The sequence below is a fragment of the Hemitrygon akajei genome, chromosome 6, assembly GCF_048418815.1.
Source record: "Hemitrygon akajei chromosome 6, sHemAka1.3, whole genome shotgun sequence".
NCBI classification, from domain to species: Eukaryota; Metazoa; Chordata; class Chondrichthyes; order Myliobatiformes; family Dasyatidae; genus Hemitrygon; species Hemitrygon akajei.
Window position 1 is genome coordinate 149909864 of NC_133129.1, and position 13749 is coordinate 149923612.

At 39.7% G+C, this 13749-nt stretch overlaps 1 protein-coding gene across 6 annotated transcripts in view; it reads right to left on the reverse strand.

Annotated features, from left to right (window-relative positions):
• Positions 1-12471, reverse strand: part of stk33 (serine/threonine kinase 33) — a 205315-nt gene extending 192844 nt beyond the window's left edge. The window contains exon 1 of one of the 6 annotated variants that reach the window (XM_073049535.1): positions 12403-12471. Coding sequence is in view for 1 of the 6 variants with exons in the window: in XM_073049537.1 (XP_072905638.1) it covers positions 12382-12423 (42 nt within the window). In the remaining 5 variants the exon portion in view is untranslated. Of the gene's footprint in view, positions 1-12381 lie in introns of all 6 variants that reach the window. The other 5 variants (XM_073049533.1, XM_073049532.1, XM_073049522.1 and 2 more) reach the window with 5 other exon arrangements.
• Between the last annotated feature and the right edge of the window lie 1278 nt (positions 12472-13749).

Consider the following 13749-nt stretch of genomic DNA (forward strand, 5'->3'; position numbering starts at 1 on the left):
CATGATAACAACCCTGTTATTTTTGCACCTTTCCAAAATCTGCTTCCCAATCTGCTCCTCGGTATCTCTGCTGCTACTAGGGGACCTATAGAATACTCCCAATAGAGTAACTGCTCCCTTCCTGTTTCTGACTTCCACCCATACTGACTCAAAAGAGGATCCGGCTACATTACCCACCCTTTCTGTAGCTGTAATAGTATCCCTAACCAGTAAAGCCACCACTCCTCCCCTTCCCCTCCTCCATCCCTTTTAAAGCACTGAAATCCAGGAATATTGAGAATCCATTCCTGCCCTGTTGCCAGCCAAGTCTCTGTAATGGCCACTACATCATAATTCCATGTATGTATCCAAGCTCTCAGTTCATCACCTTTGTTCCTGATGCTTCTTGCATTGAAGTACACGCACTTTAGCCCTTCTACCTTACTACCTTTACACCCTTTATTCTGCTTCTCTTTCCTCAAAGCCTCTTTATATGCTAGATCTGGCTTTACTCCATGCACTATACTTGCAGTTCTCGCATGATCTTTATCCTCCTCCACCTCACTATCTGCTCTAACACTCTACTTCCCTTCCCCCTGCAAATCTAGTTTAAACCCCCTGGAGCAGCACTAGCAAACCTTCCCGCAAGGATGCTGGTCCCTGAAATTAGAGAATTCAAATGAACCAAGGACAGTGGAAGCAGTCAGACTAATTGTCTTTATTCTTGCCAAGTGCTTGGGGCTGGAGGCTATTTTGTGAAGACACTCTAGTCACCATTTTGTGAGCTTGACATGCTGGGCTTGATCAATGTTTTTAAAAAGACACAATGATACTTCAGATAATCTGCTGGACTAGAGATCATTTCCAAATAAGAAGTTATTTGTGAGATGTTCTTTGGTTGGATATAATATGGAAGTTTGTGAATGTTGGGGTTGATGCCTACCTGGAATGATACAAGCTCATTGCTGATTGAGAACAAAGGGCCATAAATTTTCGACTGTCACTTGATGGGAAGAGGGCAATAAATGGATGCCGGCTTGGAGGTGTTTAAAGACAGACACATAACCTATGGCCAATGACACTGGAATGCGATATTTTAACTGATAAGGAATAGATGTAAAACTGGATGCTTCCTGTGTGCTGGCAGTGGTAACTTTGAAGAATAACCATCGCAGATACAAGCATGAGCGATCCTGCATGAAACACATGGCGAGTGAATCAGGAACACAAGGAATGCCTGGCCAGCATAAACTCCTTTGCCCGGGTAATACCTTTGCTATTCTTTGACTATTCAGGAGAATCAGAGGTACCTAGCGAGAATGCACACAGGCATTTAGTGTATGAATTCACATACTTGTTAATACTAGTACGATAAAGGTACTTGTCAGTAAATACAAATCTCTCTGTGCCTCACTAATCATCATTATAAGAAGTATTTTTCTTACAAATGAATGAAACACCCTACTGCTGATAGAGATGAGGGGCTCTGATGTTCAAGTTAGGAATGTTGTGTCAGCCAATCAGGATGGTGGAATTGGGAGAAGGTTCTAGAGAAAGCTGGGCAGAAAGAGATTTATGACGGACTTATGGGGTTCACAGTTTTTTTGGCAAGGAGCTGCAAAGAGGACAGGAGGGAAGGAGAGTTCCCACTGCACAAGGTGCTTTCTGCAGATGAATGGCTCCAAGGAGGAAGGGCCAATACCCCAGAGAGAGGGCCCATTTGTCTGAGATGGATTTCAGGTGACTTTTGGGATGTGGTGTGCGCTTTCACACAAAATGTGGGTCCAGAGCACATGTAAAGGACAACTTTAAGATGAGCTCCAACGATGTGCACATTTAGACTGGTTTAACAATAATGGGCCCTTTTTTTCCCTCTCTCTTTTACCTAAAACTCTTCGATAAAGCTAAAATTTGTAAATACACTTTCTTTATAAATTTATGGGTGTCTGATCTGTTATTTCATGCCAACTGGCAATGGTGTATGGGCAGTATTTACACAGTGTTAGCTCAAATTGAGGTTTCTTTAATCGGAACATCACAACGTTCCTGTTTGGCTGAACCCCAAATGATATTGACCCTGGACGTACATTGTTTATGAAAGGTGGCCTTCTCAACTCTAAGTCCTGTAGCTGTTAGTGGGACCAGTGACAAGCCAAGTTTCCAGAGAAGCCCGGTGGGGGGTGGCTTTAGTAGATTTATTGATAAGATGAAAATATAGCAATTAAGTTTAAATTGGGGATGTTTGAGGTCATATACTGTAGTTTAGTAAGAGGAATCAAACAGCAGATTATTATCTAAATAGAGAGAGATTACAAAAGAGTGAATTCAGAAAGATCTTGATGTTCTAGTGCATGAACCACAAAAGATTAGCAGGCAAGACAAGTATTTTAGCTTTCATTTGCAATAGGTTTGAAGGTTAAGAATAGGGAGTTATAGTTATAGTGAGATAATTAACACCTAGAATACCATGCATACTAGGGTGTCTTTAACCAAAAGATGACCATTGCTGCATTAGAGGCTGTCCAAAAGAGATTCACCAGGCTAGTTCCTGGGATGAGAAGGTTGACCTGTTAAGTGAGACTGGATCTATATTCCCCGGAGTTTAGAATAATGAGGGTTTTCCCACTTCAAACATATAAAGGTATGACATGGTAGATGTTAGGACATTTTTACTAGTGGAAAAGTCACAAACAAGAGGAAAATAGATACAAAATAAGAAGCCAATGATTTAAAACTAAGGTACATAGAAATTTCTTCTGTCACAGGATAGTAAATCTCTAGAATTCTTTGCCCTAGATGGTGATGGGGGCAAAATCATTAGATATACTTAAGGTGGAGATAGATAAACACTTGAATAATGAAGGAATTGAGGGTTATGGGGAAATAAAAGAGGAATTAATGCAGGTACAGATCACTCATGATCACGTTAAATGGCGGGGAAACTTCAACGCCACCTGCTCCTACTTACTCGTGCTATTGTGCCCTTGTGTAACTTCCCTCTCTCTCTTCCAATTCAATTGTGCTATAATTAACAAAGCACGACAATTAGCATAATATCCAAATCTGATTACACAGGTGTATAGTGAAATTATGCATTTTCTCCATCCCATTTTCCTGGCGTGCTGTTGCCTTTGATTAATTAGTTTTCAATATATTCCAATCAATCAGAACCTGGGAAGAGGAAGTTTTGGGAATTGGCAGCCAGGGATTCAATATATTGAATAACTTTCCTCAGCCTAGGACATCACTATTCTTAAATATAAATTAATAGTTTTAATAATCTTAGTGCAAAAGATAAGTTTGAACCGACTTTGAGAGTACTGTACTAAAGCGTGGCACAGTGATGCAGCAATTTGGGTTTAATCCTGCCCTCCAGTACTGCCTGAGTGGAGTTGTTCAATCTTTCTGGGATGACTATGATTTCCCCTAGATGCTCCATTTTCCTTTCACATCTCAAAAGTACAAAAATTGGTACATTAATTGTTTCCTGTGAATTCCCATCTGTGTGGAGGGGAGAATCTGGGGGGAATCGATGAAAAGAGGGAAAATTAGGTGTGGGATGGAATGCATTGTTCTGAGAGCTGGCATTGGCTAAATGGATTCCTTTTATGTCATGGAGAAATATGAAATACAGCAACACTGTCATGAAATTTGACTACCAGTATTTCAGCACGTAAACTTTTAAGCCTCGCAAATGTGTTATTTGCTTGCAATTTATTCTAACCAGTGCAAAATAATCAGATATTCTTGAGCAGAGCAATCAATAACTAAATTCCAATGCAGTTAAGGTTAAACAGGCAATGCTACTTGCTGAATAGATTAAGCTTATTGGGTTTAACTTATTTGAGCTTATTGTCAGCTTCACCCCAATGAAATCCCCTTCAAAGTCACAAACAAATAGACTTGTAAATTCACATACACAAAATGCTGGAGGAACTCAGCAGGCCAGGCAGCATCTATGGGAAAAAGTACAGTCAACGTTTCGGGGCAAGACCCTTCAGCAGGACCCGTAGATGCTGCCTGGCCTGCTGAATTTCTCCAGCATTTTGTGTGTATCGCTTGAATTTCCAGCATCTGCAGATTTTCTCTTGTTTGTGACCAGTAAGTTTATCATATTTTGTTGTATTGTTCATTGTTGTAGGCTCAACATCCTGGAATTTCCCTTCAAACAACCTGGCATCTCTATCTTCACTGCAAATACTGCAAGTGTTGAAGAAGTGCTCAGTCATTTCAGGTTAGGCTCTAAATGTTGGTCTTGTCAGTAGCACCAGATCCCATGAATGAAATAAATAAATGCACATTATCTTCATTTCTGATAACTTATGAAGTCTTCATCAGCAGTCTAACTGCTTGACTGATTTAATTTACCAGGATGTAATGTATGAAGTCTTAGTTTTAAGATTTGTTAACAGCTGAATACATCTTGATTGAAACAAGTTATTTATCAATTTGTAATTGTTCTGATCATTAAAAAAATCTGTGTAGTTTTCTCCTTGATTGTTCCTTGAGTGAACCAAGAGCTTCGCCAAATAGACGAGCAAAAAAAAAACACTCTACAAAGCTATAGCAGAAAATGTTGGAAACACTGCAACTCAGTCAGCATCTGCAGATCTAATAGATGAGTTACCACTCCAAGGGTGGAACCTGCATGATAACAATGATATATGTTGTCCTGTAGAATACTTGCTCTATTTTCTCTTCTAGTGTTCAAAATATGAAAGTTTTACTATCTTTTCAGCCCTGATATAATGCAATGGAAATTCATTTTGTGCTTATTATGAATGGCAAGAAATGAGGCCATGTTTTCGCTTAGGTACTAATAACAGTGTTATTCCATCACCAATGAAATGTGAAATTAATTGTTCTTGTTTGAATTCACAACTTTCTGGTTAGCCTTCCACACTATCACAGATTATATTCAAAACTGATTCTATTAGTATTGTGAATGGCAGTGCAGGAATTAACGTAACACGGAAAACAATTCATCTTTAATAATTATGAACATTTTATTCATAGATATGTAGGATCAAAGCTCTTCTGGAGATTACATCATTGGAATTAAGCTGGACATTACACTAGTTATCATATTAATGGAAACTAGTGTTAATAGTTTGATACAATTGTTACTCGCAAATTATTCTCATGCACACATACTCAGAAAGAAGAGTTGCTTAGAAAATACATAGAAAATTTTGAATGTGTAAGGATATATTTATTCAAATTTGATCACCTCTGATTTAATTTACAATTTTTTGTGTTATTATTTTAATAAAGTCAAATTTTAAGTGAAGTATATTGGAAGTTTTACTTCACATTGTTCCTTTCTATCTCCCTCAGATCATAGTTTCTTCTCTCTGAATTTGTTCAATTTAGTGAAAAGTTACTTCTCAGTTCTCGAATCTGAGCTTTTAAGATTGATTTAGGATTTGACTCTTTTAGGGTTGGACATTTGAGCCAATGTGCCTATAGGTTGCAGTAGATAAGTAGCTACAGGAAACAAGAAGCAGGTTGCGGACATATGACTATCTTGACACTTACAGAAGGCTCTGCACACCCACAAGGACTTTTAAACCCTTTATTAGTTATGTCCTGAGTATTTCCTCTTTTTTTCTCTTAATCTTCTCTTTTCCCACTGAGATATTTTTTTCTCTAAAATGTTTGTCTATTTTGGAGACAATATAATCTAATATAATCTTATTAAAGCAATTATATCCAACATCTCTGTTTTGCAGTTGGAGGGTGTCACATGCACAAGGCAAGTGCTTCAGCCACGGGTACTCATCCCTTCCCTTATTTCCTGCATGTACAGCATACATTCGTAAAAGTTCTCAAACGATTGACGCACAAACCAGTCATGTGCCTCCCACTCAGTTTCATAGCAGGTGTAGCTATAACGACATAACTTGCCACTTCTTGTCTAAGTAAACATAGTGACTAATGGAAATTGATGATACAGTACCACAAAGCATTTATTCCTCTATATTCTGCTGTTTACATTTTGAAGAGCTCATCAACCTTGACAATGACTGAACAGCTTGACCTGGCCAAAGCTGATCAAGGACTCTGTGTACTTTGCATAATACTTTACTAACTTAAGATAATTCCCTACCATCTAACAATTGCAAGTGAAGCCCCCTGGTTAGGGAAGACCTCTCCAGTCCCAGCAAACACGTGAGATTGAGACGGATCTCCCACCCCAAACCCCGGTTTGTGTGGATGTTGTATAATTTACTACCCTGTTACAAATTAGTGTCACAAAATAACAGACAGTACACTGCAGATGATTAAAGGAATTATATTTATGAGTCTTAACTTAACTAAAGGGTTAGTAAAGAAAAACAAACAGAAAATTAAACAGTCAAATGTGCACAAGTTGGAGCTCATCTTGAACTTCTCTGTCACTCAGCATGAAAACACACCATCTTCCGAAGGTCACTCACAATCCAGCTCGAGCAAACGGGTCTCCCACCGGGTGGTATCCTAGGACCGGTTCTCCCCAGCGTTTTCTCACTTCATCTCCTGCCGCACAGAAGCCCCAAGCCCAACGTTATTGTCCCCCACCAGAGAAACCTCCCCTCAGTTCTACCATCCTAGTTGAATGGCACACATTTCTCTTCATCCCCTATCTTCAGCAATAACCCAAACAAGCTGAAAACAGAACTGACTGCTGTTTCAGAACTGCTAAATGAAATACATACAGTATAACAATAAAAATGTGAACCAGAGCATTACACAAGCAAGCATAAATTAAACAACCGAAGTGAAGGAAAGTATGACTGCACAACACTAAGAATGTGCTTATGTACCTGCATATTTCAATTAACACAATAATTAAGAAAAGCTGGCAACAGGGGCATAAGTTGGTCAAGTCAAACAAAAAATATGAATAAGGTAGTTTACCCAACCCTTCAAATCATGGTTGACTTGATTGTAACTTGAACTTTACATTCTTTGCTACTTGATGTGTTTAATGAAACTTCTGTTTATCAAGTATCTACTTACTTCCACTTTAGGAAAATCCTCTTACATCTGGTTTGTTTCAATTTTTCTCACAGCATAAGAACAAAGAAGCAACATTGTTTTTTTTTGTCAAGACAGATTCTGGAATGTTTAAAAATGTGAACGCCACGCTTAAAGAAATCATGAAGTGTCCAGGGAAGGTGCAAAAGAGATTTATTAAAATGATTACAGATTTGAGAGATCTGAATTGAATTAATTGACTTTATTTCTTATATCCTTCACATACATGAGCAATAAAAATCTTAATGTTACATCTTCCTCTAAATGTGCAATGTACAATTTATAGAAATTTGTAATAAAGAGTATGTACAACAGAACAGGCGATATGGCATAGAAATACAATTGTATCAGCGTGAATTAATTAGTCTGCAGCCTGGTGGAAGAAGCTGTCCTCGAACCCGGAGTCTGTTGGTCTTGGCTTTAATGCTGTAGTACAGTTTCCTGGATTGCAGCAGCTGGAACAGTTTGTGGTTGGGGTGACTCAGGTCCCCAATGATCCTTTGGGCCCTTTTTACACCTGTCTTTGTAAATCTCCTGAATAGTGGGAAGTTCACTTCTACCGATACGCTGGGCTGTCCACACCACTCTTTGCAGAGTCCTGTGATTGAGGAAAGTACAGTTTCCATACCAGGCAGTGATGCAGCCAGTCAGGATGCTCTTAATTGTGCCCCTGTAGAAAGTTCTTAGGATCTGGGGACTTATGCTAAACTTCTTTAACCGTCTGTGATGAAAGAGGCGTTGTTATACCTTTTCACCATTTAGCCGGTATGTACAGACCATGTGAGATTCTCGGTGATGTGTATGCCAAGGAACTTAAAGCTGTTCACCCTGTCAACCCCAGATCCATTTATGTCAATAGGGGTTAGCCTGTCTCCATTCTTCCTGTAGTCCACAACCAGCTCCTTTGTTTTTGCAACATTGAGGGAGAAGTTGTTTTCTTGACACCACTGTGTCAGGGTGATGACTTCTTCTCTGTAGGCTACCTTGTTATTATTTGAGATAAGGCCAATCAATGTAGTATCATCAGCAAATTTAATTAGCAGATTGGAGCTGTGGGTGGCAACACAGTCATGGGTATACAAAGAGTAAAGGAGGGGGCTTAGGACACAGTCCTGAGGGGCTCCTGTGTTGAGGGTCAGAAGAGCAGAGGTGAGAGAGCCCACTCTTATCACCTTCCGGCAATCTGACATGAAGTCCAGGATTCAGCTGTACAAGGCAGGGTGAAAGCCAAGGTCTCTGAGCTTCTTGTCAAGCCTGGAGGGAATTATGGTGTTGAATTATGGTTATGTAGACAGACTGAAAAAGCTGAGACTGTTCTCATTGGAACAGAAGAAGTTGTAAAGGAATCTAATTATTTGATAACTTCACTTGACTTTACTTATTTTAACCTTCAAACATATCCCAGTTGATTTCAAATGGACTGTTCTATTTATATTAATTTTCAGGTAATGAGATACCATGGCTGACTGTAGCAAAGCATTTAGCCATTAATGCTGGATCAATTAAAAATATATGTTCAGTTACAAATTATTTTCCTGTAATATTTCATTTCCTACATATCTGATGATGCTATCTCTCTTAACTGCTCATAGCCATTATTTCCTATTGGTGGCAAGTTTTCATCAATGTCCAGTCAGCTACACCACCTTCAATCTGGGTCTTCCCCACAACTAAGCAAAAACAATGAAAATTGTGTCAGAATACAATGTTCAGGAATGAATTAACAGCATGCATGTTTATTGTTGAATTCACCCTGTCTACAAATTTCTTTATTCACCTTTCAGGAAGAACAAACACATGCAGAACCAGTGATGAATTGTATATCAATTTACCAGACCTTTTTGACATGGACTGATTCTGTCCGCACCCAATGGTCACTCAGAATTTTCAACGTCTTTCAATAATTGTGAGAAGCATTGCCTCAAGTGGGCCAGTTCTAGGACCAGAGACTTATGCAAGCTGGAGGCACAACGGCCAGTGATTTCGTAGGTACATGACTCAGCAAGCCCAGAGTTCGTGTTCCCATCATTGGTAATTCCTGAGGTCAATACCAAAGGTCGACTCCCGAAAGGCAATTGAAAGTCGAGGCCTGCTGGTTGAAACCCTGGGTCTGCAAGACCATTGGGGAAGTCGGAGGCCCGATATCTGTGAGTCCACTGGAGGCTGGAGGTCCAATGGTGGACTGTCCTGGTACTGAAGGAGTGTGTGTGTTGGGGGGGTAATAGGAGAGAGGAAAGGGACTTGATTTTCCTTTGTTGTTTTGTTACAATTTTTCTGCTGTTGTTGTTGCTCTGCTAAACATTGTGGGCACGTTGTGTCGGCTCCTGAACATGTGGCAACACTTGCGGGCTGCCCCCAGCACTTCCTCAGGTTGTGTTGGATGCCAACACATTTCACTAAATGTTTTGATCAGCGTTCCTTCTAATACTTCCTTACAGCTGCACAGACCAACCACTGCTCTGAGCAGAAAATTTTTATATGGCCTAAAAACTGTGCAACACTTTAAATGCTTTTTATAATATACATACTATGAATATTTAGAATAAACATTGAAAAAGCACATTTAGTTATAATAATTAATTAAAGGGGATGAAATACAGTACAACATAGAAAATCTTCCATGTTTCATGAACTTTTTCTAGCTGCATCAAATTCCATTGGTGAAGCAACAAAGACTATGTGTATGGGAATATTTCAGTTACTGCACGGTTGCACACGCTGGAGGGAACAGTGGTTTCGAAGTACATGTTAAATAAATTAATCTGGATCTGAATCTGGAGTTTCATCGCTATCGTTACAGAAGCATCCACATCACAAATCAAATGAATGATGTCATTTATAGCTACCAAAGTCATGAATCTAACTATTATTCAGCACCATCTTATGATATCCACATTCTTCCTGAAATTATGGTAGATGCAAGAGGCCCATTTATTGTAGTGAGTCATCCATACTTTGGCAGTAGAATATGGCACTCATTGTCTCACTTGCTTAGGTTATATGCCAAATAGTGCTGAGAGTGGAAGACATTCATAACCCTTATCGGTTACACAGGACTACATACAGTACAATTGAAGAGACAAAGTAAATACACCATGTGCACTTCTGTATACACAAAAATGATCAATTTCTATTACTCCTTACATTCTGCTTAGGATTGCTCAGAGCAGAAAGTACTTTTGTGTTTGGCAGATTAGCTGTTATGAATGCCTGCATAGTTTTTGATATATTCTACCTCTCACAACCATTATAATCCGCTTCATGATTTGTGAACAATTCTTGATGATGTGAATAATGTTGTGTGAAATTGCATGTGAGATTCAAAGAAGCTCCTGTTGTCTCATGCATTTTTATTACAGCTGAAAGGCATGAGCAATCTTCAGCCAGTTTTCTCCATTCAACTTTCTGAAGTAAGCTTTCAAGTAAAGCTCTCAGAAATGATTGCTAAGATGCTCAGCAGTTATGCTGAATTGATTTCCACTATATTTCAGCTATCTAAATCAGAAACCATTTTCCTCTAAACATTAGGGTTGTCTTAAGAGAGTCATTGTTATTCATTACTGATAATAAAGCCATCAAACTACAAGAGGATAAAGTGGATAAAGAACACATTTTCAAAAGCACACAAAATTAGAATTCCAAGAACAAGCCACCTCCCAACTTAAATAAAATGCATGATCTCCCAGCTAAAATGTCAGCCTGAAAATCTGCTCACATTGCTTTTATGTAACCAGTAAATAATAGTTACACTGCAAAACATTCTGAATATTGACACATTAACAATTTTCTCATCAACACAAAACATTGAGTATAAATCACAAACCCCTGTGCTGAAACGAAAGACTGGCCTAGAGTATTCATTGAGAGTAATATTGAGGCTTTTAGTGCTCAGCCACATAATAAAGGAAAACTGATAGCAACTCTGGATTACACTTTCATAAAATTACACATGGATAGTCCTGAAGTTGTTGTCAGTTATACCTTCTTTTCCACAGGGTGCAGGCACTTCACTAAGGCAATCAAAGTGGAATCTGTGAATTAATGTGAACTTCAGATGTTTTTGCTATTATCTATGTATTGAGCCTTTTTAAACAGAACAAAGAACAGTACAGCACAGAAACAGGTCTTTCAGCCTAAGGTGCCTGTGCCATAAGCAACAGCAAATTAAATCTACACATGTTCCACAACCCTCCATTCGCTGCATAATCACGTGTCTATCTTAAAAACCTTCTAAATGCCATTGTTGTGTCTGTTTCAACCACTATCCCGGCAGCCATGTCCAGGGATCTACTACACTCTGTAAAACAACTTGCCCTGCTCATCTTCCTTAAACTTCCTCTCTTTCACCTTCAATACATGTCCTCTGGTATTTGATATTTCTACCCTGGGAAAAGGATTCTGACTGTCTACCCTATCCATGCCGATCATAGTTTCATAAACCTTTATCAGGTTTCCCTTCAACCTCCAATGTTCAAGAGAAAACAACCCAAGTTTGTCCAGCCCTCTCCTACTAGCTCATACCTTCTAATCCAGGGAGCATCTATCTTCTCCAAAGCTTCCACATCCTTCCAGAATTCCACAATACTCCAAGCTGTCAGAGTTCTCAATCCACTTAGTAACTTCTCAAACAACCTCAACCAACTGAAATTCACCTACTGCCAAAACATGTCTACGGCAGACACCTGCTCCCTGGTGCCACATTCTTCTCTAGAGTATCTGGACAGCAAAGGGATCTATGTTAGATTATTAGTTATTGACCACAGCCCTGCCTTCAATATCTTAATTCCAAGTAAACTCAGCTCCAAACTGCTAGATCTGGGTCTCAACAACTCCCTTTGCTACTGGATCCTTGTCTTCCAGACCAATAAACTGCAATCAGTAAGGATAGGCAGGAACACCTCTGCCACAATTATTCTCACCACTAAAATATTATGCTCGACAAGGCTGAGTCCTCAGTCCTCCCTATGCACACATGACTGTGTGGCCAGATTCAGCTCTAGCTCCATCTACAAGCTTGCAGATGATGCCACTGTAGTGGGCCGTATCCTAAATAACAATGAATTGGAGTATAGGAAAGAAATAGAGAGCTTAGTAACATGGTGTCATGACACCATCCTTTCCCTCAATATCGATGGGCCGAATGGCTTACTTCTGCTCCTATATCTTATGATCAGTAAAACAAAAGAACTGATCATTGACTTCAGGAGGAGGGGGTGTATACATGTTCCTGGTTACTGTACATTAACAGTGCTGAGGTCAAGAGGGTTGAGAACTTCAAATTCCTAGAGTTAATACCACCTGTCCTGGTCCAACAAATCTGATACCACAGCCAAGAAAGCTCTCCAGAACTTTTACTTCCTCAGGAGGCTAAAAACATCTTACCATGTACCTTTTGATCCTCACCAATTTTTGTCGATGCACCATAGAAAGCTTCAGCCACAGGTACTCATCCATTCCCTTATTTCCTGCATGTACAGCATATATTCTTCAAATCTCTCAAACGATTGACGCACAAACCAGTCAAGTGCCTCCCACTCAGTTTCATAGCAGGTGTAGCTATAACTACATAACTTGTCGCTTCTTGTCTAAGTAAACATAGTGACTATGGAAATTGATGATACCACAAGGCATTTATTCCTCTATATTCTGGTTTTTTTTACATTTTGAAGAGCTAATCGACCTTGACAATGACTGAACAGCTTGACCTGGCCAAGGCTGATCAAGGACTCTGTGCACTTTGCGTAATACTTCACTAACTTGGGTAATTTCCTACCATCTAACAATTATTGGCAAGTTCTCTGATATGCAAGCAAGCATAAATTAAACAATCAAGGTGAAGGAAAGTATGACTGCACAACACTAAAAATATGCATATGTACCTATATATTTAAATTAACATAATAATTAAGAAAAGATATGAAAAAAATATGAATAAGGAGCATCCTATCTGGTCAGATAGGTTTAGTATGGCAACTGCTCTGCCCATGACCACAAGAAACTGTAGAGAGTTGTGGATGCAGCTCAGCACATCACGGAAACCAGCCTCCCCTCCGTGGACTCGGTCTACACTTCTCGCAGCCTCAGTAAAGCAGCTGCTAAATCTCCCTCCTCCACGCCTCTCCACCCCATTGAGAAGTCTAAAAGCACATACTGCAAGGCTCAAGGACAGCAGCTGACTTAGACATCAGTGAAGTTATAATCAGAATCAGTCGTGCTCTGCCATCACAACAGCCAGTGCCCCTTACTAAAGACCATGTCCAAATGTATTTTGGCTATTTAAAAAATGCTATAGTAAACACTTCACAGCCAACATACCTTTCACATAGTCCAGGTATTGACAGCCAAGGTCTACAGCAGCAAAGACCCACAACATCCCCTTCCACAGTTTGACCAAAGCAAAGGCAAAACTTGCTACTGATGTTAACCCTTTCTGCACAGACGTGGACAGACTGAACTTCTATCCATCCCAGGACACATATTTAGCAAACCAATCTCCACAACGCCCTAATTCAGGAGCTGCAGGCGTATTAGATTTGGCTTGATACCTGGCTCATCAAGACCTAGTTACAGCAGGCCTGAAAGGTTTGGACAACCAGTCTGCCAGTTAGCTGTCCTAGAAGTCAGGCCTTTGCAATGCCATGGAAGGACTAAGTCTCAAAGCCAGTGAAGAGCTCAACCTTTTCTGTAAGCAGTTTGTTGGGAAGTCGCTGCAGCATGCAAGAAGGGTTAGGGCAGTGCCCATTAGTGTTC